Source organism: Glandiceps talaboti, chromosome 12, assembly GCF_964340395.1.
Source record: "Glandiceps talaboti chromosome 12, keGlaTala1.1, whole genome shotgun sequence".
Classification (NCBI taxonomy): Eukaryota; Metazoa; Hemichordata; class Enteropneusta; family Spengelidae; genus Glandiceps; species Glandiceps talaboti.
Genome location: NC_135560.1, coordinates 4,000,821 through 4,027,998, shown reverse-complemented (window position 1 = coordinate 4,027,998; position 27,178 = coordinate 4,000,821). Strand labels below are relative to the sequence as shown.

At 36.1% G+C, this 27,178-nt stretch overlaps 2 protein-coding genes across 7 annotated transcripts; one reads left to right on the top strand and one right to left on the bottom strand.

Annotated features, from left to right (window-relative positions):
* Positions 1-367: 367 nt before the first annotated feature.
* LOC144443892 (zinc finger RNA-binding protein-like) lies at positions 368-19,103 on the bottom strand. 6 transcript variants are annotated; one of them, XM_078133486.1, is made up of 23 exons: positions 18,954-19,076; positions 16,561-16,740; positions 15,835-16,016; positions 15,022-15,243; positions 14,262-14,279; positions 13,280-13,461; positions 12,680-12,850; positions 11,804-11,999; positions 11,286-11,399; positions 10,440-10,639; positions 9,901-10,064; positions 8,918-9,104; positions 8,550-8,627; positions 8,281-8,354; positions 7,700-7,795; positions 7,212-7,392; positions 6,529-6,667; positions 5,051-5,136; positions 3,991-4,086; positions 2,974-3,085; positions 2,360-2,457; positions 1,870-2,020; positions 368-1,199 (listed from the first exon to the last, which is right to left on the bottom strand). In XM_078133486.1, exons 1-23 carry the CDS (start codon positions 19,001-19,003, stop codon positions 1,108-1,110), a joined length of 3,069 nt encoding a protein of 1,022 aa, XP_077989612.1. In that variant the 5' UTR covers positions 19,004-19,076; the 3' UTR covers positions 368-1,107. The 6 variants fall into 6 exon arrangements, 5 of the variants coding, with proteins under 5 accessions (XP_077989612.1, XP_077989615.1, XP_077989610.1 ...); XM_078133489.1 differs by lacking the exon at positions 14,262-14,279 and adding an exon at positions 15,424-15,438 and having other exon boundaries at positions 13,280-13,488; positions 15,022-15,207; positions 18,954-19,074; XM_078133484.1 differs by having other exon boundaries at positions 13,280-13,488; positions 18,954-19,074.
* A 241-nt stretch (positions 19,104-19,344) lies between these two features.
* On the top strand, positions 19,345-25,598 carry LOC144443726 (myogenesis-regulating glycosidase-like). The gene is made up of 2 exons (XM_078133269.1): positions 19,345-19,433; positions 23,210-25,598. The coding sequence occupies exon 2, from the start codon at positions 23,237-23,239 to the stop codon at positions 25,487-25,489; it is 2,253 nt and encodes a 750-aa protein (XP_077989395.1). The 5' UTR covers positions 19,345-19,433; positions 23,210-23,236; the 3' UTR covers positions 25,490-25,598.
* The last annotated feature ends 1,580 nt before the right edge of the window (positions 25,599-27,178 follow it).

Sequence of the window (27,178 nt, the reverse complement as noted above, 5' to 3'; positions counted from 1 at the left end):
AACGTTCCAACCAAGTTTCAGCCTAATCTGCTTAGTGGTTTTCGAATTAAAGATTTTTGACAAAAAAGACATTTAGACCTCATTTACATATCATTGAGGGATCATCATGTCATAAATAATTCTTAATCTAAACAGTCTAAGAATGTTCCTACCATATTTCACACTGATCTGCTTAGTATTTTCTGAGTTTAAGTTTTTTGACCACACATCGGTGGTAAGATAATTTTGATTTGAACAGTTTCCAAACTAGACACCCAACATATTATACTCACCAAACATCATGGCAATCGGTCCAGTGGTTTTACACACACACACACACACAGACATTAAAAACAAATACAAGGTGTCATTGAAATTGACAACAGGCTGTTTTATTTGGAACTCTTACCATAGAATGCTTTACAATATTTTAAAACTAGAAGTTCACAAAAAAAGTCCAAAAATCACTTTCCACAATTGTTCCATACAGTGTACATGTATAAGCATACAAAGTACCTTAGCACACTAAAAATGCATTCTTCTCATTAACAATCAATACAACATATCTCTGTTCATTGTCACTGTTTTGGTCTTTGATCAAGTCCAATCCCTACTCACTAAGCAATGAATTCAGAATAGCAAAGACATAACTTGATAATACTACAAATAATTACACAAGTTTAGACAAAATCTAAAATTCTAACTACCATGGTAACAAAAAACGTAAAAAGAATATATAACTTGTGGACAATGCAGGTTTAAAAAAATGTTCCGGAGATCTGTTTTTGTGTATGCTTCCCGTGTCATAATTAATACATTGTAGTGTTGACTACACAGATCTGATTTTAACGAAGAAATATCTAGCAGCTGAATAGACTATCACCAATTGCTAATATGTAAGTTCTCCCTCAAAAACAAGCATGAAACATAGATCCATGTCAGGTACAGATTCACTAGTTATAACAAGTGTAAGAAAGAGGAAAGCAATGTGCTGTGCTACAAGTCATAATAACTATGAAGCTGGATTTTAAAAAAGAAATCACAGTGTTAGTATTCTAGCTTTTAACTCCCTCAAACAACAAATATTTAACATGTAATTCCTTCGACAAAATGTTCAATATTTGGTCATCAGTTGGTGCTCTGGTTTGTTGCATCACCTGCAGTTTCCATGACATCAGTCTGGTCATCTTCACCTTCTTTCTTATCTTTCTTGCCATCACCTGGAATGTAAATGAATTCATAAAACAGGTAAATATGTACCCTTCCATTCAATTGTTGAAGAGATTTGATGACAAACAGATTAGAAATGCACTGTTTTTGAAAGGGAAAGGAAAGCTTGTGAATTCATTATGTTTCATAAAAACTTTGATACTGATAAATGAAAAGGAATGAAACCAATGTCGTGTAATACAAGTTTTTACAAAAAATATAGTGATTTCACAAGGGATCATTTGACTTCCAAACTAACATCCAAGTACTTCATCGCTACAACTACACTAACATAACACTTACCATTGTTGCAATTCACTCAAAGTACAACATTTATACTGAAGAGTGAAGTACACCACAATTTGTTTATCCTCACCGATAAAATATAAATCACAAATGTATTTTGTCATGACAGAGGTCACAGATAAGGGCAAGACTCTCCCAAATCATCATAATATTCAGTTTAAGTGGCATAACCACACACAAGGGGTATATTGTTTCTTGATTTATCCACATATGATTGTTACTAAACTGTACACTTGCAGTTTGGTTTTAAAATGACTCACTGGCAAAGTTTCAATGCTGCACTAATACGATCACAATTGTAATGAGTCTGGATTTCCCCTTGTGCATTTTCTCATAAATACTTATACTATACATAGAAATCAAAAGAGAACGTACCTTCGCCATCTAGTTCACCACCTTCACTGTTATCACGTCTACGTTTGCGGTTACGAGGGTTACGTTGCTTTGCAAACCTTGGTGGTACAGGCAGCGGATCCATACCCAGCACTTTGTGTATTTGTCTGAAAGCTATTAACCGGACAGCATGCTGCAAAACAAAACAACAGAATTGACAATGTTATCATATGTAACAGTTCTGTGTTATAATTAAACATTTCCCCCTTATTTCAGAGAGTAAAATTGTAAAAGTTCTCCCAGTTTTTTCTCTAGCATTTCAAAATCTAAACCCACAAATCTGTGTCAAGACTGAAATCTGCATAGGCATGTAATGTTGAGAACAGTTTCATTTTCAAAGAAACCAAACTAGAATAACATACAGGCATCACAAATAATCTTCTTAGCTCAATGATAATGATGGATTCTTTGTTTTCAATGTTAAACATATGTCCATTTGGTAGACTGGTGAGGATGTTTCTGTTTGACTAACCTGAGCACTAGCTGTGATGTCTTCTCTTTGTTGAGGTGCCAAATGACCGGCTGCATCTGTAGGATCTTTCTCACAGGGGTCGAACAGCCCTGGACCACCTACAATCAAACCATTATTTTATTATATTACATTGTGTATTGAGATTAAATTGGGAGAGGAAAACAGCTATCTGGCAGAACTATAGTAAAACTTGGTCCCATCTAATTGCTTGCGGCGTCACTGATGAGATAATACTAATGTGGGAATGGAACACAGGATTCACATTTGGACTTTAAGATTCTTTCACACTGCAGTATGATCAAAATGTTCACAGCTCTATAAAAACCAGTGCTATCCTTAATATATATACTATTTACAGTTCAATGATACACACAGACTCCTAAGTTTTGGAATTGCACCACAACTCACAGGCCAGATATGTAAATGTCTTTTTGTGGCATATATCTTATATCCCCATTTCCCATACCATGTCCTGTAACATGTATATGATGGAAGTGACATCAGATCAGTTTCCCTACAGTCTTGCTAACCTTCCAGGTGATTTAAATCTCAGCTGTTTCTGACACAAGACCTAATTGATAATGTATGGTATCGATGTTGAACAACACACTTACCAGGTAGTAGAATACCAGAAGCAATTGCTTCAAATACACGTCTTAGGGCATCACCTGGGCTAAGGTTATTACCTGCACTACTCACAACCCTTTCAACCATTAGTTCCATAGCCTGTATGTAAGCAAAATAAGAATTACTTTATAGTTTCAGAAAAGCAAATTCAGGGAGATAGTTCACAGCAGACATCCTATGATATGTAGATGCATGCATGTGCGACCAAATTGACAAGGTGAATGTATCCCATATTGCACAAGTCTGTTATGAGTATCCTGCATGTTGAACATTTGTTCAACAGTAGAGCAGACCAGTACAATGCATACCATGACACAGCCAAGCAAAAGGATCATGAAACATGGTGAAGTCTTAGAGGCATCTGGACACACAAACTTCTTCTCAATCTCCTTGTTGTGGGTTTCCTTGCCATACAAGTATGAACCATGTGAAATCCATACAAGTTAACCAGGAAAGACTTACTTCAGGACCCTTAACTTACTGTTCCTAATGACAATTGACATAAATCTTTGCAGATAATTATATTCATTTAACTACTCACACATAACCTCACACCTCATGAACTTTCCTTTTCCTTGACTCACTTTCTTTATAAAGATTTGTTTTGTAATTCACAGATGACAGGTTCTATTAAAGGGAGATAGATAATTGAGAGTGGACACCACCCTACACTATGTAAATAGATATACGTGCTTCCTGATTTACAAGTTAAGTCAAAGAGTCACACATTATGTCTAGATAAAGAAAGCGAGACAGTATTTCCCTTTCATAACAACATCAAGGCTTTCACCAAAATGGCAGAACACATGTAAATGAATTAAGGCTTCTTTACAAGATTTCACAATTGTCTTATAATAACCCAAGTGTTATTGTACCACCCTAAATCGTATACTTGTTGATAGCAGTAATCAATACAATTGTACTTAAGGCATAAAGAAGCCTGACAGGACTTTTTCTTAAATGAAGTCTTTGCGTTAACCACACACACTGGGTTAACTACTTACCCAGCTTTTTAGAGGTGCCCATGTTGGTACACGCTGACAGAGGTCCCTAAGTATACGGATGACTATCACACATGCCTGCAGTCCATTTGCCCTAGCCTGTTTTGATTTGTAAAAAAGAATTCACAAAGACTTTATTAGGTGTCATTTGGTAGATGCTGTAAATGTCTACATATAATCTACTGGGGCATTGTCTAGCATACTGCACTAGCTGTGCTACAATATATGTATACTGTACTAACCATGGCAGATTATTCATAGACTGTTACAGCTTTTCTGTTAAATCTGGCAACAGTTATTATGTGGAAAATTGGAAGACAAAATTGTCATATAAACGTAATTGAGCAGTTGTAACATTTTTTTGCCAAGTGCGTAGCAATTTCAATTCAAATAAATTTGATTTGTACAATTACAAGGCTTTCAATATAACTGTTGCTACATCTTACTTAACTACTTACCTGTGTTAAAAAGAAAAAGACAACATCTTATAAAGAAAAATAACTGCCAAAATACCTGATAACAACCCGAGACCCGCAGCTTCAGTATACCCAACTGTAGCTAGGATAGGGAAGTCATGCTGCATTTTTTTGGTGTTTTTAATTGTCAACTTTGCTTACATTAAAGCCATGACAGACACTACAACCACTATATCATGTCACACAGGTAACACAGGTGATTTAAAAGAAGCTATGTAGTCATGTAAGGAGACTCTATACACTTTATTGAACACATTTCAGATTGCAATTACTGCTGTAATACCATCAATGATGTTGGTACAAACTTTTCCTAGTCTTCACTGAATTTCTGTGGTCTAGTCTTGACTCAGTTAGTACAACATATGAGCCAGCATTAATAGTTGTACAATCCAAAAACAACAAATATCCCTCTCTGTCAGCATCGAAACTTGAGGCTCCTATCATGAATCAAGCATTTAAATCCTCTCTCCAATAATTTAGAGAAGCCTTTACATTTCAGACTGTTGATAGCAATCTTGCAGTGTTCAACAAAGCTAATGTCACTTACAATCTTACACAGCGTAGAGATAAAAATTTTGGATTCGAACCTGAAACCACTTTGCATGACGAAGAGCTGCCAAGGCATCCAGGCATTTTTGCCTGTCCAAGACGTCCGGAGGATCTTTGACAACTTCTATATATATAGGTACAGTGGAATGGAGAAATGGAACGGGTGTTTGACCACAATGTCTCTCTGTCACTACTTAGAGGCCTGCAGCACAGAGGCTTGGATTTGTGAACACAATTTGATGGAATTGAGCAGGAACTGCCAGTACTTGCTATAATTATGGTCCACTAATATTTTTTCTTATATTCGAGTGCAAGATTATTTAGATCACATTCCAGTGTTTCATATTTGTTTTCATCATAGTCATAATTAACAATTCAGACATTTCATGGAATGAAAATACTTGACCTTTTCTTATGGAGAGATTTCTATAAATACGATAAAACATTATTACTGGGCAATATTTGAGAATTGTAAGGTTGTCCATACACAGATTGTATATACTTTTATACATGAACACAACTGTAGACCAATGAGGTGTGTACCAGCTTAAATTTTTGTTTGACTACTTGGATATATATACTTGAACACAACTTGTGAGGCATTCACAGATTGAGACTAGACAAGTTCCTGCCACAAAGCCAGCAAAGCATGCACAGCACCAAGTTCCAGCACCACATCATGCCCCTGTCAGTAACTCGAGACAGGTAGATGATCAAAAATCCTTCCGTAGATTCCATACACGTACAGTACACCTGCTTGGTAGGCTAGAAGGCTATGCACTGAATAAAATACACTGAATATGGAACTGGAAAAGTTGTATACAAAGACAACAACTGCCAGGACCAGCAGCTAGGTGTTAGAAGAGCAAGTAATATCAACAACACACAAGTACTACAAAGAAGGAGTAAAAAGAACCCCCCAACCCAACCCAGTCGACACTAGTCCTAGAGCAACCAAATGTAACCAAAAAAAAAAATGTATTTTGATTTTTTTTAAGGTGGAGCTACAACCTATTTCCACATTCTGCATATGTCTATTTGTGGCAAGCCTTCTGCAGCATGCAGTTCAATCATGATATGTTGATGTTAGATATGATATTACTTTCTCTCAACTTTCAACAAGCCCTCGAGGAACATTTGGATCTTGACTTGACTTGTGTCTCTCTCGCCCTCTTTTGTACTAAGTCTCCTTATGACATTACTGTGCTTGCCTCACTTCATGCGGACTACGCTGCAGTTTTGTTACCACACAGATCTAACATCACAGGCCATTATTTTTCCACGGCAAGTGAACTGAAAGTATGTGTGTGCTCATAATGATAACATCATTCCTTGGGCATAAAAACCTGGACTACAGAGAAATGCATGAATTAAGGCATTTATCTATGACTATTGTATGCATAGAATGTGTTCAATTCATAATAAATACTGGACAAAATGATTGTCAATGACCACTGAAATAAACGTTCCTCGCTAAGGCATTTCCAAAGTTTGGCGGTATTGTGTTATCACTTACCTCCATCCTGTATCGGTTCCCTCATGACAGGTGACGTTAAAGTGATGATGACCTGGGAAACTGGGTCATCGGTAGCAGAAACGATAATAGCTGCTTCTTCTACACACAGTTTACACTCGTACTGCTCTTCAGTTACCAACTATGACAAATACAAAACAAATACAAAACACATGAAATTTCTAAATACTTCTCTTGTACCGATTTTCTTTACTTCTCAAGGTAAAGTTGGAGGGATGATCCTACATCATTAAATGCAAGTCATCAAACACATGTTATGACCTTTTGACCTTGATAAATAACCATTTGACTGACGTGATAAACATATTGCAACAATGACTTGTGTAGTATTTGTTACTTCAAAATACACAAGTTGAGAATAATGCTAAATAAACTGAACTTTGAATCATTCTATACTTCATAAAGTACAACCAGGAGTAGACTGATTCACAATAATGTCAATACTTGGTTATCTGGTAACTGTGTCTCTGTATACCTGTATAGATGTTTTGGGATTAGATTTGACATCTCTACTGTGTACATACAGTATTGGACTGATTTGCATTTCTTTCTTTGCACCAGCTGAAAATAGAACATGTGTATCTGCTAAATTCATCTGATTGACACACACTTCAAGTTTCTATGAAAACAATAAGACTGTTTGCCAGCTATATGTGTATACTCACAGCTAGTTGTTTGGGCAAGTTATCAGCAACCCTCTCTAGCAGAGTACGTGTTGGTTTCTCAGAACAAAGCACTACAAGATTGACATTCAAGTCTCCTCTCAATAACAGACCCTTAGCTAGCACTCCAACACGCATCACACCCTTCAATGCCCTTGGTGGTGGTTCATCTTTCTTACTTTGTCTACAAGATAAGTTACAAGGGTAGGTTAGTCATGTTTTGCAATTTCCAGCCATCAAACTGACACAAGCAATCAGCATATGTTTCCACGAATAAACATTACTTTATCTTTTCTCGAAGAAGTTCTGTCATACTGAAATACACCCATAGACAACAACCACAAGCAAAATTCATATATCGTGAGTTATGGCATTTTGATAGATATGATCTGACAAGGGTTTAAACTACAGATTTAATTGAGAGAGGAAATATATGATCTTTAACATTATGTGTTTTACAGACTGAATAGTAAGAGGTAGAATCTCATTACCCGTCTTTACTGTCATCATCAGCACCATCAGTTTCAATATCTTTTTTATCTTCTTTGACTTCCTTGTCTAATGTCTCCATAGGTGTTGGATTATCACTATAAACAAGACAAAACACTGCATTTGACTTCAAAGATACTATCACTACCTACTACATTTGACTTCAAAGATACATTATTTTTATTCAGTTATTACTGTAAGAATACAGGCACCTCATATATCTTCAAAGTTCACTATCTTTGTTAACTTCACATATTATGGTAACAACACAACACTACACTGCATTTATCTTCAAAGATGCAATAGCTCTGTACAGTATGACCAATCAAATACAGGGTTTACATATTCAGGAAAATAACATCCCATCCCAATATGCTATGTGCAGTAGTGCCAGTAAATTGAATGAACAATGACATTCTGAATCTATATCAGTGGAGTACATATTTTAGTAGTATCTAAATAGTTAGACGAGTATTATACCAATGATTTCATCTTTTTTCATATACAAGAAGTTAGCTTGTTTGTTTGTTTTCACCTATCACTATTGTCAGCTCATTTTGAATAACTGAAAACAAACACTTACGTTTCAGCAATGAAGTCAGAGACTAGCTTTAGAGCCTTTTCTGAAGATGATACAATATTCTGGACAGCTTGAAGCTGTGAAACAGAAAGATGGGAACAGAAATGTCACACATGATAAGTAATAGTTAAGAGGTGCGGTACTACATGTACTGTCCAAAATATGAAGTATTGTCTCCATAGTCAGATACAGTGAAGAACAATATGACCAATTCACTTACTAGTATTGACTATTTTCTAGAACACAAAACATATCAATCAATCAAAACTTACCTCATTATCAGTTGGATAAATACTGGAATGTTTGGCCATCACATGACGGTCATCAACTGTCTCAGGACGTCTCATGGGCTGAAAGAAGGAATCAAGATCTTTGCTCATTTATGTGCTAGTGCACTAACAATTCATTTTTGGACAATTCGAGTTGCATATATGATTGATAAATCAAAGTTTCATAAAAGTCTGTGTTAGCGAGGATAGATTCTAAAACAAATAAATGTAAGACAATAAAATGCCACATAAATTCTGCTAGAACAATCAAAATGACAACCTATGTGTTAACGTTTATCTAACCCAGGTTGCATTGAAGTCTGTGTTGACCCTGACAAACAAAGATGCAATGAATGCAAGCTTTAACTTACCACATTACTAGACATTCTGGGACCAGGTCCAGGTAATGGTCTTGGTGGCGGTGGAGGTGGACCAGTAGCTAGACCACGGCGACGTTGCCATTCATAATATTCCATCTCTTCCTCATACCTCTGCCTTTCTTCCCAATAACGCTCATCTTCCTGCATGTGGCGCCAGTATGCGTCTTCCTCGTAACGTCTGCGTGACAGAGGAATAAAAGAAATTGTCATGTTATGGTTTTTTGCATCATTCTAAGTACTGTTATAGTTGACATTTTCTTATTATGGGTCCCTATAGCAATGATAATTTTGTTATCATAAAGTGCATTACTAAAAATATTTTAGTTGTTGCATTAAGCAAACAATGTAGTATACAATATTATTTCACCTGATTTGTTTTGCTACTCAAAAACCAAACGCCTGCTAATAATTATGTATTGTTAATTTTAATCAGTATCTATACGGTTACTCAATAAACTTCTACTTGCATTATGACATGTTTAGAAAGATTGGAAACTTTTGTATGATACAAATCTGTTATCTAGAAGAATAAAAATTGATACTGGACTCGATTAGGAATAGTTAGTAGTGATAAGGTTAGCATTTTAGGATGCTAGTTTGGAATGACTATTTAGCTTTCCCCTGGAATAACCCAAATATGTTCAGCATAATGATGTAATGATGGTATGCCATCTGGCCAAGTGACCCCCTTGTAGTAGACTATTGTAAGATAGTAACCATAGTTACTGTTGAGGGACAGATAATGTTCTGCATAATGTTCTCAAATTTAAATGGGAGTCACATATTTTCCTGGGTCAGCATTAATCTTCTCAGCATAGGACTTTTAATACATATCTTGTTTCAGGTTGTGGGTGTATTCAAACCTATTTATAAGAGGTACATAGTACATGTATGTCTGTATTGTCCTGTCAGTCCACTGTTCTACTACGGACTTATTCATACCAGTGAATAGTGTATTTTGTGGCAAGATCTACCTGTATTCTTCTTCCTCTCTCCATCTCATTTCTTCTCGCCATCTTTCTTGTTCACGTCTCCAGTAGTCTTCCTTTTGTAGTTGTTTCCGCATCTTTTCTTCTTGCAGTTTTCGTTGTCTCACTGATGGCTTCACATCTACTTGCAAATCTGGATTCACTTTTTTCTGTATAATTGAAAAAATTTACGGTCTATAGGAAACATTCCGAGAGCTTTTCTAAATGTAACATTTGCTATGTAAGTGCTATATTTGGTAAGCTGGCAACAGAGTAACGTGATATACAACCTCTTATTCTATAAACACATCAAGGAAATATTGGTGTGATGTCATATTTTCTGATAATGCTTTACATCTCGAGAGATGTTTAGAAAATTTACATAAATACACCAGAAACTTATTTTTCTGTGAGATACGAATTAGGAATGATTGTCATTCATGCTAAATCTCTTTATTTCACAAGTGTCAAATGAAGGAAAAGCATTTGTGCATGTATAATAAGCACACAGATCTAGAATTCCTCTTCAATACCCATATGCCTACCTTATACTGAAGCCTGTGACGCCTTCCTTTCATGTGCATTTCTTTTGCATTAGGATCATTAAACTTGCATTCACACAGTTTGCAATTGAAGCTAACAATCTTGCCTTCATCGTTACGCACTTCTTCAATGTAGTCTTCACCAACTGGTTGAACATCTGGTTTCTCTGGTGTTACTGGCTCGCCTTTGTTATCAGCTTTAACTGTAATATAATGTCCACATGTTATAAATCAGTCTTTACAAAGCTGGGTATAGAGTTCCATTATGTGTTTGCGTTTGTGTTGAATACGGGAAGTTTTGTTGGGACAAAATGCTTGTGAAACAAAGGTTTCTAAAACAGTAGATTGGTAAATATATTTGATGACAAATAGTCAAGGAATAGGTAGTTCCTTGTATAGTCTAATACAAGAATCTCTTTCCGCTTTGGCAGCCTGGTGTCAGCCTATGTTTGTACAATGTAAGTCTAGTGTGAACATTCACTGCTAACCCTGCCCATTGCTTACATCTGCCAATGAGGTGTATGTTCCAGCCTGGCATTATCACCGAGACAGCTTGATACTAGCCATGCCAGAAAAAGCCAGTTGAGCTGTACCGTAAGAAAAAAATGAAATCATCTTCACAGTTCTCGTGTCTCAATCTCTGACTGCCTTTGAGTATATTCTCTTCTAACACTTGTAAGTGTCAATGTTTACACATACAAAACAAACAAAATTTATGCCAAACATTCTATTTCATTGAGAAAGTAGATAACTTCCTCCTAATGCACAAGTAAGACTTAGAGAATAGTGAGTATGGGTGTTATGTTGAACCAGTATTGCTAACGATAAACACAAGGAATATTCAGATACCTTCAGTAGCTGCTGCAGCTGAAGCAGATACAGTCGGAGTGATAGGTTTTGTGTCCATTTTCCTTTCTACCTCCAGCAAACTAGAAGGATTTGTGGTGTTCAGTTTAGTACCACCTACAACACAAATATGACAAACATTGTTACAACATAAATTGAAAAACAGTTAAAACTATCGTTATGAAAAATTGAATTGTGTCCATGACTTCCATATTTCTTGTTTCTCAGCTAATACATTCCCAGTGTGCTAAGCCAATTTAACATGCCACTGACGCACACAATTTCTAGTGACACACCAAAATTGTGTGTTCCTCTATCTCTTACTATACGGTAACTCACAAGAAATGCCAGTTTTTAACATACTGACACACAATAACAATGGCTATTAGAGGGCACACTGTACATTGGTGGCTGGCCAAGGCTTGCATATTTCTTGTTTCTCAGCTAATACACTGGTTATTGGACCAGGACATATACATTATTTGATGTATCTCAAAAATCCAGACTAATACAATACATACCAACAAAAGTGATCTTTGGGGTAATCTTTTTAGCAGCTGGTTTGGCTGTAGCTGTTGTTGCAGCTTTGCTTGCACTGGTAGCAGTACCAGAGGTCTTAGCTGTAGCAGAAGTTGCTGTGGTAGAGGCAGGCGGTGTCACTTGCACTGGCTCTGTAGATGGGATTGGTTTGCCCATCTTTGTATGTAGCTTGAACACCTGACGGAGCAATCAAATGATAACAATATATAATACACTGCTTTATAAATTTGAAAACACAAATCGTTTTAACAGACCTAATTGTCAGTACCTGAAACAGAATATTACTGGCCTTGGTGCATCATAAAAATAATGATCATTCGCGTTCTTGGTCAACACTACAACTTCTGCTCCATGCGCTTTACATGCATTAGTACAGACATGAGTGAGATTAAATCTACCTTGTTATATTTTGACACTAACAATCATGAGGTAAAATGCTATTGCAGGTACCAAGAATTGAGCACCTCTATCACTTCAACAACTTCTTTCCACAGAATATACCTTTTGTTGTTTGATGAATTGGATTCAAACCCCAATGCAATGGTTGAATCCCAAGGTCTTGGATTATAAACCATCTTAAGTTATGGATTACATTATACAATCGTTTGGGATCAACTGTTCTACAGCTTTGCTGGACAGTTATTTTGCACCAGAATCATAACCCTGTTAATGTTGACCCTAATTTGACATTGGCCTTTATATTGCTGAACTAAGTAATGTGTCTACCCTTATCCCTAGAAATGGAATGAATCTACAGACTTTAATTATACTAGTGCATCTGTCTTGTGCAAAACTTGCCATCGCATTCATGAAGGCACACACCCTGGCGTACTTGTGAAATAGACCATAAAGTTTACCTTTTGATGTTTAGCTCCTCTGATATGAGCAGCATAGGCATCATTACCAGTACATGTAACGTCACACAGCTCACATCTCAAAGTATTAGCACCTCTACCAGCTGTATTACCAGCCTTAGCTGCCGTTTCCTTCTTCTTGTGCTTTTGACCATCTAAATGTTCCTTGTATGTCTGTCAAGTGAAGTGATGCAAGGTGACACTGTGTTGATTACAGTTCAAGACAGATTTCATTAGATGAAGAGAACAAAGTTAGGCTTAGAGATTTGTTGTTGTGTACACCCTGTAATCATGTGTTTAACTTATGGGATCATAAACGACTTCTCCCAATTAGTATGACAATAAAGTGTTTTCAGATATATACACCACTAGCTGAATTGATGCATAACACACATGTTGATATACATAATTGAGGTATTACAGTTACAACATCAACAGTGACAAAGTGCTCATCTGAACCCAAAACTAGACATGTTGTCATGTAACCATCAACAAAATCCTAAACATTTCTTTATCATGCTAAGACAAGTGGCAAAATCCAATCTCTACCTTCCCATGTATACTCTATCCCAAGACATATAGTCAGGTATACAACCAACTTACCTGTGGTCCAGCACAACTAATTTTACAGATATCGCAGTAATGAATTTGTGGTTGTTTGGGTGGGGCCTTCTCTTTCTTCTTCTGGTTTTGGTTATACTGGGTCTTTTTATTAAAACCCCATGTAATGCCTTGCTTCTGAGCTTGCTGTTGCTGGTAGTAGGTAGTCGCAGCAGAATATATAGCTGCATCATATCCAGAATAAGTTGTGGCTGTAAGTATAACAGCTTATGGTCACTAATGACTAGTTTTCAATGTCAACAACTGACGACATAATTCAAACACTGTATAATAACTCAATCAATTAATCAAATTTAAGAAGTGCCAAACTCCAAGCATTGCTACGTTTATTAATTTTAATAATTTGATGTATTACCAATAGTGTAGTTGCCAACTTGCAATAATTTGTTATAAATATCCCCTCCCCTAGTAGAGAGAGGATTAAAATATCTGATGTCATTTTCAAAATTTTATAAATTTGGTTTGGAGTGATTGAGTGAACTACTTGTACAGTGTTTGTAATATGTTACATCCTTCAACCTAATTATGACAGGAAAAATTTCATTTTCCCCTTCTCAATATCAAGAAAATATGAATGACGCTCTGAAATCAACACGTTTACTGTATATAATAGGACTATAAAGCTTCTGTATAAAATTAACATATTTATGTGTATATGTTAGCTTATTCATTCACAACTTCCACGACCAATAGATTCTGTACAGCATTGTAAACACCATCAATTTCATAATAACTCACGACATCACACATGTACATGTACAACTGTCAATTAGCAGATACTGTAGATATGACAAGTGACCTGTCTGATCTACAAACACAGTGGTAAGCACAGCTATACAATAGTGTAATGGCAACCACACTAAAGAAACTTGTCAAGTACATGAGACGAACACATGCTTTACTGAAAATCCAAATAAACACCCTCTAGTACACAAGTTTCACTTAACTCTTGGACTCGGCTCACCTGTGTTGGCTGGTACTTCTATGAAGATAATATGCAATCAAACTATTATGTATGGATTATATGTACTAGCTAGTCTGAAAGATCCAGCCCTTGGTCCACTTATGTAATCACTCACTATGTGAGAGAATGCATTATATAAGTGGAAGGAAAGCCTGGATCTTTCTGGCTAATATACTATCCTGACATGATCAACTAGTCATAGGCTACATACATGTAGTAAGTAATTATAAATTGTGTCAAACTTAGCAAGGCATATGCTTTTTTCAACCTGCCCTTTACAATGTATATGAAATCATGCCAAATCTATAGTATTTATGAAATGAAGTTTCATCGCTACTATGGAATTATTATTTTATTTTTGTATAATGTTGAGGGGAAAACAGTTATTAAAACTGACAACATTCACATTTGCAACATGATAATCTCTTCTTGCTTACAGGTTAAATTTTATTGTTCAGTTCTATACTGGTATTTGGAAAATCACATCCGATAATGGGTATTGGGACATGTTAATGTTTGGGATGATATACAACAACTAACTCAAATATACAGGTCTAAAAACTGATTACTTGCAGTCAAATGAGTGATTATACATGTACTTCTAAGTTATTTGTTTTAGTACATTTTACACAGACACTAAGTGAAATTATGTTAATGAATTTTCCTTGCATACTTGAAGTATTGAAGACAGTTATAATCAGAAATACCAGATTCAATAGATGTGACCCACTTATTCTGTAGTCTATAAATGAATACTAACCTGTGTATGTGACAGTAGAAGGAGCCTGATATGCACTTGTGGTAAACGTGACAGCAACAGCTGGTTGAGTAGTCACTGATGGGTATGTGTATGTTGCTGCTGTTGTGACTTGTTGGACTTGCTTTGGTGTTGTCACCTGACGTGCTGCTGTGTATGCAGGGGCTGCTGTCACAGTTTTACCAGCAGCTGAGGATGATAAAATAACCAAGTTAAACAACTTGTCTGCAATAAATAGGTACAAAAACAGCAGCTAAATCATAGAGGGTCATACAATGTTATCTTTATGTGATTTGTGTACTTGTTTTAGATTTAAAAGATGTAACAATTGTCAGTTTTGAAATTCACTTTTTTACAATCAGTGGTTCATGTGAACCACAAGTTCTTTGATTGGTGGTCCAAAGCAAATGTTGTGGTCCACTAAACCATTTCATATCATAATGTCAGCATGTCATGTGATAATTATTAAAATAAAGTCTTTCAAGTACATTAGGTTAGTTTTACAACCATATATACATTTGTCACATTCAATGCCACATTTGAATGGTATAATATTTTTATCTCCATATCTACATGTAGGCACATGCACACAAAAATGAAGCCAATGATGTTGAAGTGCAAATGAATACTATGCAAGTATGTGTAGAGTTTGATAAATGGGACATTGTTCAGTCTAGTTGGGTTGATTAGTATCCGACACACTTATTATTTTTGCACATGACATGCATGGTTGTTTGGTTGTTGCTTACATATAGTTTAGTTGTGCTAAGAAACAACCTTAGTCCACACATGCATATGGATAAAACTCTGACCTACCAGTTGGCTGCTGATAATATGCATCTGTTGTTGTTGTATGTTGAGTCTGTGGTTGTTGGTAATATGTTGTCTTTTCATATGCCGCTGGAGCAGTGGACTGGGCATAACTGTACGTATCTCTGTATGTCTGGGTAGTGACAGGTGGGGGAGGGGGTGGTGCCTCCTGAGTACGGTGTTGTACACTGTGAAGTTAACATCATGAAATAATAATACCACATTACATCCTATACCATCACTGTGAAGTGACCGTTGGTCATGTATCTGTAGAAATTGATACTTTAAGAAAACTACATTTTTAGCTAGTTTTGCACCCATGTCTTCTTATTTCAAGGCAACAAAATCATCAGAACTACTTTCAAGATTGCACACATTACATCAATATAGTATAGGATGCTTAATTTTGAAATCACTGCAACTTGCCAGTTTGGTTACACATAAAATTTGTGACACAATACTGAGATTGAATTTTAAATAAAATTCAACATTTTTGAGGTTCTTTGTAATCGAATAAGGCTTTTACATATTTTTTTCAGTTTGGCATAAAATTTTGCTATTCCAGATGATCACTTTGTGGTAATACACCACACAAACTGCTTGTAAATAACATTTCATGTTTTGATATATATATATATATACTAAAATATAGCTGCTCTTTTGAAAGAAAAGATTTGTTAGTGGTAAACAATTTTTCCATAATTCTACTGCAGTGTATGACAATTTAATTACCTGTATCCATACTGGGATGTAGGATGAGTTGTTGGATAACTCTGATCATATGTTGCTGCTGCAGTCGTTTGTCTTGGAGTACTTGCAGCATAGGTACTTGGATGGGCTGCAGCCGGTGTCTGGTGAATGTATCCTCCTTGTGGCTGACCAGCTGTATGGGCATAAGACCCTGGTTGGGACCTGCAACATATCAAAATATACGTCAGGTTTAACCTTACCATGATTTCTGTGACTATTTTAGACAGGGACCATGTCTGCTTCAAGATATTAATGAAGCTAAGCTATATCCGTTGACTGCCACATAAATAACCATCAAACACACACTCAATTTAGGAGTTAATGAAGCAACAAATAATGATGGTTACAATGACCATTAGACTGCAGTGTAAGCTACATCATCATTTATGTCCTTCCATTCCATGTTGTTTAGGTTGACCGATGTGCGAGGGGCACCCTGCCATGGCATACATGTATCTTACACACAATTTTGCAAAGTACAATTCTATGAGCCTGTAAATGCAAGTTGCAATCATTGTAGTTTTTACTACCGTATGTAAAAAGTACAATAGTACATGTATTTCCCTACATCAACATCAAAGAATTTCTTGCCACCACCCTCCACCCAATACCCACCAATGGCTTGAAATGTCTACATTTTACCATGCTAACCTGAAGACATTATGTATTACAGTTTTCTTTGTTTTTATATAAAAATTGACATTTTTACAGGTGTCTGTGCGAGGGCCCTAAGAAACTTGCATCCTCCACCTTTCTGTTGAATAATTCTGCAATAACCACAAAGTTCAACTGACTAGGGAAGTGTATAACACTGGCTACACATGCAGATTGATGAAGCAAATTTGGTTAATGTGAGAGGGCTATAATCATTCCTATATTTGGTCATACTGTAACTCCCTAGCTTGAATGTAAATGTGTATGTTTGTATACATCTGTAGCTAGTGTATCTTACCCTAGCTGCAATAATTGTAGCATTTGATGTGATTTTGAGGGTTTTTTCGGTCCGAAGTTTAACCCGAATCAAACGCTACAATTCCTCTAACGCAAACAGACAAGACCTCATTGAAAACACGAGCAAGGTGTCAGTGTACCGTCCGTTTCAAAATGCTGCATGCCTTGCTATATTTGCTGATTTTGAAGGAATTGGGGTACCTCTGAACACTTCTTGGGTTTTGAAGGCGCCGTAATTAATGTTGGCGTTAGGAAATGACCGATATTTTGCCAGGTAAGACGTAATTTAGCAGAAAAATATGCCCAAATTTGCGATTCAGATCTGAATCGGTTCCGTCTATTTGCGTTTGTGTAAGAGGAATTGTAGCGTTTGATTCGGGTTAAACTTCGGAACGAAAAACCAGAAAATCACATCAAATGCTACAATTATTGCAGCTAATCTTACCCATATTTTCAATTATGATCTACATGTAAATTAAAAGTAATCATATTCAAATTCTACATGATACACATAATCCATGTTGCTAATTTTTTAATTTCTTCAAAACATGTTGTTTTTTAACTCTGAGTGAGATCCATTGAAATCCACAGCCAAGCATCTGCTACACAAAACAAAAGACTAAGAAAGTGAATACTACTAATACTAGGACAGAAGGGCAGTGCATTTTCTATTAATGGTAGCAACTGATTTATGACCCAACACATTTATTTTAATTATTTGTCCATCCTCCGATCTTATTGTAGGATAGAAAGTCAGGGAAACTAGTCAAATTGGTGGGAGACATTCGTATGCTTTAGGTCATTCCCCTTTGTAACCCCCCTTTCTAATTAATGGCGATGTACATTGTATACATGTACGAAAAATGCTTTTCTCTTCGTTATTCAGAACTAATATCGAACATGCAGCTATGTTCTGATATCAGTCAGTAAAAGTCAAACATGAATCTATAATATGCCGTATTTAAAACCACTCTCTATGAGTTTATCTCGATCGTAGTTACTGTAATCGATTTCGAGACAATGCATAAAAAGCGTTCCCCCACGCGGGCCCCATTCCTGTCCCGTCGAAAACAACGCTGGTTTGTATCTTGTGTACGAATAGTTTTATCAAAAACAAACATAAAAATAATAATAAAAATCCATAAGTGCAAATAAGCAGAACACATCTAATACAAATTATTCATACTATCACAACAAATAGATGTAGTAAAATGCCTTTTTTTCTGGAGAACGATGAGAGTATTTATATAATCTAGTCACTGCCACCGCCAACATGTAAGTGTTTTGACTTTTGTCATTGTGATTTTGGAAGATTCGAACCAAATGGTGGCCTTATAAAATCTTTAACATCAAAGCGAAACACTAGCATATATACAACATGGTTTTTAGGGAAGTACGAAGCAATCTGTATGTCGTAAACTTACGTGTACTGAGTCCCTCCGTGGGTAAATCCGAAGTAGCTATTCGCAGCCATTTTCAGAGATTGTGCCACAAGCTGACTCACGTGGGCTTCATTTACATGCGGAAATTACCGAGTACATACGAAGGGATATCACAGACTTCGGATATCTCATTGCATCCTTCCAATTTAGAAGTTTACTGCATTTACATACTATAATATTATATGAATCGTCAATAAACAACATGTTTTTGCTTGAGGTAAATTTAAATATTTAAAATTCAATATATTTCAACTCCCTACGAAAGTAAACGAAAATTGACGAACGACACTGAATCTACGTAAATTATGTAAAATTATTCATGCGTCATAGGCTTGCCACCAGGCTGATGGGGTGAGCGACCTCTCTGCAATCGGAAGAGACGTACGTAGAGACGTTAGACTGGATGGGAGTTGGGTTTAAATGATTCATGTGATTGTATACCAACAACTCACGAGCTGACAGGTACGTTCAGAAATCAAATGCCAGTCTTGGGGATTATTCCATCACTTCGTGAAATTGTCCTAGTTATTGGAATTCATAACACGTCGTAGAATGGGATCTGTTGTACTAGACAAACTTGCACTTTTTAAATCGAAAATATTCAACTATATCCATGTGTCACCATCAGCAGCCTTGAGCTTTCCGGATGTACAACCAGTTTCGACGTTAACTTAGGTGGGATCACTGGGCCCTTGACCTTATGCCGTGTATTGGATGAATAAGTGGTCCCCTGATAACCCCACACCCTCACAAAATGATGGGCCAAAGTATTTGCTGTCGACTTCCTGTCATGTTCTTCTCAGAGTGTGTACCCCAAGGCGCCCTTAGCATATAAACATCAAGTTCACGCCAGGCCGGTGGCGATCGACCCATGTACACATGTACGTACATGGCTACAAGTTTTTGAGTGGTTGCGGTACATACTGTTTACAGCAGACTTTTACTAGTAATATTCCTCAGTTAACATTAAAGTCATTGTACAATTCTGTTAGGATGTGATATTTTAACGTGATTTACACAAGGCACATTTTACTTGTGTCCCACCGTGACAGTTGAAACGTACACGTGGTGAAGATTTAGAAAACCTGATACGTCGACAGTATATATGTAGTGATATATATATATATATATATATATATATATATATATATATATATATATATATATATATATATAAAACTCGGTGAGTATCAATCTGCTAAGACAGTGCTCTATACCGCAGTGGCAGAGCGTGTATATATATATATATATATATATATATATATATATACACACAACTGAGTTGTCTGATGATCGCACTATGCGTGAAACTCCGAGTTACAACCAAGAAAGAGTTCCAGTACTACCAAAACTATTACGCTCTCCCACTGCGGTATAGAGCACTGTCTTAGCAGATTGATACTCACCGAGTTATATATATATATATATATATATATATATATATATATATATATATATATATATATATATATATATATATATATATATATATATATATATATATATATATATATATATATACATAAAAATGAAAGAAGACGAGTCTGATATTACATAGTGGAATTACACTACGGACCGTTTCACCCGAAGGATCGTCAGGTGTATATATTAAAGCACGTTATATATAACAGCAACAATTTTAACAACCTGTAACCGATACTTGTAATATTGTCAGTGGCTGATGAATTTGGAAGCCTTGGTTAGGTTTACAACTTTTTCATAAATTCACTCAGTTATTTAAAGAAATATCAGACTTTCTTGAGTTGGGAAATTCAATGAAATGGATGACACTTGTTGATATGTTCAAGGGGCCTTTTAAAATGTAGCCGAGATGCAGTAATTGAAATTCAAATGTCATTTATTTGCATGATAAATACATCAGTGTTACAAGCAGGTAATGACAAAACAATGGTCTTGTTTGGCCGTCTGAGATTCAAGCTCAAGGCCCCTTTTGAGCTGAATAACCCAAAGCAAACAAAATAAAATGTAGACCGTCAAGTGCTCAGCTAATAATATAACTGTTAACTTCTGAAAGTAGTACATAATAGTATTATTATCCACTGTCTTCACATTGATTGGAATACATATGTATTTTTACCTGAATAATGTAAAGTAATTTAATTAGGTATTCATTTATTCAGATTAGTTGGGATATATGCAAATTGCTGAAATCAGCTGATTTTTTTTTTGCAAGGTTGAAGAAATCAATACTTGAGTGAGTAAATCCTAAATTGTTAATTTTATCCGGTAGTATATATTAAAACTCCATGTAATCAAGACCAGTGTGTGTGTGTGTAATAAAAAACATTGTTGAATAAATTAGAGTAGATGATGACAATGTCATGCATAGACTGCATGGTATATCATGCACAAACCTGCTGCTCCAGGGACTAGACTTTTAAACAGCTGGTAGGGTTACAAAACTGGTGATTGTATGCAAATTTGACAGCTATCAGGACAGACATGGAAGGACAAGACAGTGAATTCAAGGTATGTCAACATACCACATGATAGTTTCATTGTGTATTTTTGGCACAGTAAACAAATGTTCAACAAATAATCTTTCAGCAATAAAAAACACGCTTTAGTTTTGTTAGAAGGCATCCTATTTGGTAGCATGTGACAGTAGGCATCTTTGTGTTGGTTCTGTGTATATATTTCCATGCCAAACAGAAACTCTGGGCTGACAGATAATATATTTTAATTTATATAGCTAAAATGTTAAGACCGTTTATACTTTAAAAAAAAATTCTCCTGTGATGTGTATTTACACTGGTACAGATCTAAGAAAGTAACCACATGCTTTATATAGCCTCAAAGTGTAATGTCATGAACAGATGTAGGTGTGATCAGCTACCCTTCACTGCAGGATCTATGGTATGATTAGCTGTAATAGTTGTGTTTTGTGTTGTTTTTTCCATATTTAACTGGAAGCACACTCTACAATTCCTGTAATGTTAATGCAAATAGACAAGCGATTCAGATCTGAATCGCAAATTTGGGAGGATTTTTCTGCTAAATTACACCTTACATGTACCTGCCCAAAAATCGGACATTTCCTAACTCTGACATAATTATAGAGCTTTCATATGGTGTGATATACTCACATATTTATTTACTACCTGTCTTAGCCCTCCTACTGCCTAGTTTGAATAATTCACAAGAGATTGTGGTTAACATGGCTATATAAATCAGTATCACTGTATTGTGTAAGTTACTAACATATAAACTGCCATTTCTATGATGAATTTGGTCTTCTTGGGTCGCCCCATCAAAACAATGCCTACCGACCACATTCTTGTACATATAGTTGTTGGTTTTCATCTATATCTGACTCTATGCAGTAATCAAATACTATCATTATCAACCTCAAGCTGACCATTTTCAGAAATTGTATGATGTGCTCACGATTTTGAATGATCAAATTATAAAGTCAGCTGGGGTTTAAAACTAGTTGGAAATTCAGTTGTTTTTGTACTTGTAAGATTGAGTCAGTACTAAGGTATGATTTCCAAATAATAACAAATGTTACCTATTTATGCAAATTTGACAGGATTGTGTCATTATTATAGGAGAGTATACTGTGTACTACTAATGAATTCACTATTCATATTTTTCTGTAAATTGACATCGAGGTCAAAATTATTATTGACCAAGGTTATTTTAGCTTAAGAAATATTTTAGGGAGCCTTCAGTAATTATAGGGGGAATGGCAAGGGAAGGGAGATCAGGCTCAGTCTGTTGTGTAAAATATGCCCCCCCCCCCACCCCCCTCCTCGATTCTGGAGTATACTATACATATGAACAAGAGATCATTAACATATACAACAGCACTAAGGTGTCTAAAGTAGACAGTTATACAGTTTTGAATTCCCTGACATTCACCTGTGGTGAGAAGCTAATATCTACCTAGCACCTGGGTACCCAAGGTTGTCCAGTGTTCCCAAAATTATGGTACCAGATATAGGTATCATAAATCTAGACTTGATACAAGTTGTAACAGACTTCCTTCTCCCATTATTAGGATTCTCAAAACTGCTGACTCCAGTATCCCCATAACTACAGTAATTAACATAATCAGTTTGCAGACTGGAAATTTGAGTAACCCATTCAGAAAGATCAATTGTATGTTTAGAGGTCGAAGTTCACTTTGGAACATGATTTGCATGTTTGTTATAAAACTATCTTTTGAGGTGTATATGAATGATATCTTTTTTTATCTCTCAAATCTCATTTAGGGTTGATACTGCAGAGTACAGGACAAAATGATCAGGAATGACACTGAAACAACTCTTGTGAGGGATACTGACAGCCAGTCTGATCATGATGGCCAGGTCAAATTTGATGTCGTCAGTGTTGAATCAGGTATTAGCAGTGGTGAAAGTGAAAGGCAGAAGAGTGCAGAGGAAACTAGTCACCTCGTGGTAAGATTAAAAGTACCTGTGCCTCCAGACCGCGTATCGTTGAACAGCAGTTCGTTTGTTAGTGATTATCATAGTGACTCATCAAGTGAGGCTGACTATGGCTTGCCAATCAGGAGGCTGAAAACTCCACGTGAAATTAAACTCAAACTTTTTGTAGCATTTTTACTTATTGTTATTATTGTAAATGTGACAGTTATCTGGATTTTACATATACCCAAGCCATTGACTTTCCATCTTGGACATGCAACAATCTCAGATTTCACAAAATTAAGTTTGCTATATGATGGAAATATTGTTCTTGAAGGAAGGTTTGCTGGCAATCTTCCAGACACTGTGCCATTTTCTTGCCTTGGAAAGTTAGACAAACATAATAATAGACTATGCCTGTTGTGGAAAGGCCATGTAAAACTGAATGCAACATATACACATTACAAGGAAAGTGGAACAGAATGCTACAACATTGAATGGAATTCATTAAATCAAGACTATAAGCCAAATGATTGCTTTTCGATGTCAACGGCTTCATGGTATGGAGGGGGAGAGATGTATAATCAGAAATGGCCAATTAATTCATGCAATGTGAGCACAACACCGTTTGTTTCGACAGACTTGCGCTACAATAAGGAAGGCTTTGGATCTGTTCTTGAACCTTATTGGCTATCATCACAAGGTGTTGCCATCTATGTTGATGATAACTCACCTCTCCATGTTAGTCTCAATCACGTCAGTGGTGATGAGTTATGTTTACAAGCAAACTATGACAATTCAATGTATATGTATACTGTACCTGAAAATAAACTATCAACACTGAAATACACCATTTGTACAAATAGCAATATCAAAACTACGCATCAGTTTATTGTACAGCAATATTTTCAAACTCCAAAGGAGTACCCAAGTGAAAGTATATTTCAGTTACCAGTGTGGTCAACGACTCACCTCTATCCCGATGCAAATCAGAGTCTCATTACTAATTACGCTGAACAGATTCAAGAATATAGTTTTAACTGCAGTCAGTTTATAATAGATGATGGATATTTATTACGATATGGAGACTTTGATTTCAATCCATCTAGATTTCCAGATCCAAGTGATATGTTTGACACTTTGCATGGAATGGGACTGAATACCATCCTATGGATGCATCCGTTTGCTAACACAGATTCTAATGCCTTCAGTAAGGGATTAGTACAGGGTTACTGGATACGAGGTCCAAGGGATAGTTCTCCTGCATTGACACAATGGTGGAATGGTATTGCTGCATCAGTGCTAGATGTTACCTATTCTAAGGCTGTCATATGGTTCACTGAAAAGTTGAATACTGTCAAACAGAAGTATGGAGTCAAGTCATTTCAGTTTGTTGGTGGTGAAGTGTCATGGCTACCACCTGTATTTAGTACACATCAGCCTCTGTCCCATCCTAGTGAATTCACTACATTATTTGCAGCTATAGCATCTAGTTTTGGAACCAATACTCAAATAAAAGCTGCCTACCATTCTCAAACATTACCTGTGTTCTTATCCATGACAGACAAAGAGAGTGAGTGGAACTCCACCAATGGCTTACAAAGTATTATTCCAACAATACTGACATATAGCATAATGGGGTATCCATTTGTCATTCCTGATGTTATTGGTGGCCATGGGAATGATAGTATTCCAGACAAAGAACTTTATATTCGTTGGTTGGAACTGACAGCATTTCTGCCAGTCATGCATTTCTCAACTCCACCTTGGTTCTATGAGATGGAGGTCATTGAACTTTCAAGACACTGGGTTGGCTTTCATGAGAATGTCATAGCCCCTAAACTGCTGGTACTGGCAAGGGAATATTTGCTGACAGGTGATCCTGTGATAAGACCCTTGTGGTGGGAAAACCCATCTGACCAAACAACTTTTGACATTGATACAGAATTTCTGATAGGTAGTGATACTTTGGTGGCACCCATCTTGAAGAAGGGGGTATTTGAAAGACAAGTATATTTACCTAATGGGTCATGGAAGAATGAATTAAGTAAGGAGACTGTAGGAGGTGGGAAATGGATAAATGTACAGGTACCAATAAACAAGGTTGCATACTTTACAAAGTTGTAACCATACAGCCCCCTAATGTCAGTATTCAGGTGACTACCAATGGCAAAGTAAAGTAACTTTAGGCAGTCTTGTGTTATGGCTTGGAAGGTGTTCATTTTAAAACTTGCGTAATGTTTACGGTAGAACATTTTAATGTTGACTGGCAACATTTAGTATTTAAAATCGAAAGAGAGAGAGAGAGAGAGAGAGAGAGAGAGAGAGAGAGAGAGAGAGAGAGAGAGAGAGAGAGAGAGAGAGAGAGAGAGAGAGAGAGACAGACAGACAGACAGACAGGCAGGCAGGCAGGCAGGCAGACAGACAGACAGACAGACAGACAGACAGACAGACAGACAGACAGACAGACAGAGAAGCTAGCTTTTCAAAAGTTGTAAAGAGCAATGCAAAGGCTTATTTATTCAAAAAAACTTGTTCCATGGATAACTATCAAGTGCCAGTAAACAGAACTGTGTTTTATTGAATTTCTTGTAAGTTGTTAAATTCAGTGTGAAAAGGTACCATATAGTCTAAATCATGTATATTGTAATTAGCAATATGGTACTTCAGTCTAGGTCCATAGACAGATTCATAGCAGTTGACAAAACTCTTATACTATCCTTAACTAAGTAATACATTGATAGGAGTAAGGACACTACTAATGAAGGGTTACAAAAATGTAATGTGGCATTGTATAAGACAAAGTCACAGTGTTTGTACATGTAAGCTACAGAGTCTAAAGACACAGACTTATACACTGACACCATCTTTGTCTTGCAAAGACAAGTACATGTACATGTACTCATGCATCAGATGTAATCTTAAGTTAAATATGATAGCAATCTTATATCATGTTAATGCCAGACAGCTATTTATAGATAAATTTAGATTGCAAGTAATCCGCTAAGAAGAATAGAGTAGCTGCCACATGCACATACATTTGTTACACATTAATATCCATGCTTCGTTAATGTGCTATGCATGCTAAGCATCGGTATGTCATTATCTTTGTACTAAATAAAATGATTTTTTTGCAATGCGAGTGTTTTGCATTTATGTATATGAAATTGTATGATGGCAAGCACATGATTGTTACTTCACACTGAGGGGGTGAGATCAATTGTTCAATGTAGGATAAAAAAAAACTAAATTCTTCTAGTTTTGGGGGTGGGGGGTTTTGAGTTGAACCATTTTAGTTCTCATCGTACAAAATCAATTTTAATTTTAATGGAGTTATTTGTATCCCAAAATGAGCATATTTATTTTTTTTTAAATGTCACCAATTGAGAAATAGAAGAATTTTTGCTATAGAAAATGCATGGCACTAAAACAAAGTGTCAACAAAAGAACTATTCTGTACTTGCTACATACTGGTTTTATATTCATAGCACTACATACTACTACATGTACATACTGGCTTTATATTCATAACACTACATACTACTACATGTACATACTGGCTTTATATTCAAAGCACTACATACTACTACATACTGGCTTTGTATTCAAAGCACTACATACATGTATTACTACATGTACATACTGGCTTTATATTCATAGCACTACATACTACTACATGTACATACTGGCATTATATTCATAGCACTACATACTACTACATACTGGCTTTATATTCATAGCACTACATACTACTACATGTACATACTGGCATTATATTCATAGCACTACATACTACTACATACTGGCTTTATATTC

Bases quoted from the DNA above. Each gene is read 5' to 3' on its own strand.
- LOC144443892 (XM_078133484.1), bottom strand. From the start codon at position 19,003: ATGGCTGCGAATAGCTACTTCGGATTTACCCACGGAGGGACTCAGTAC. The intron at 10,640-11,285 runs GTATCTGAATAT...ATTATATTACAG, and splicing joins AGCTGCAGCAGCTACTGAAG to TTAAAGCTGATAACAAAGGC. The intron at 10,065-10,439 runs GTAGGCATATGG...TCAATTATACAG, and splicing joins GTCACAGGCTTCAGTATAAG to AAAAAAGTGAATCCAGATTT.
- LOC144443726 (XM_078133269.1), top strand. From the start codon at position 23,237: ATGATCAGGAATGACACTGAAACAACTCTTGTGAGGGATACTGACAGC.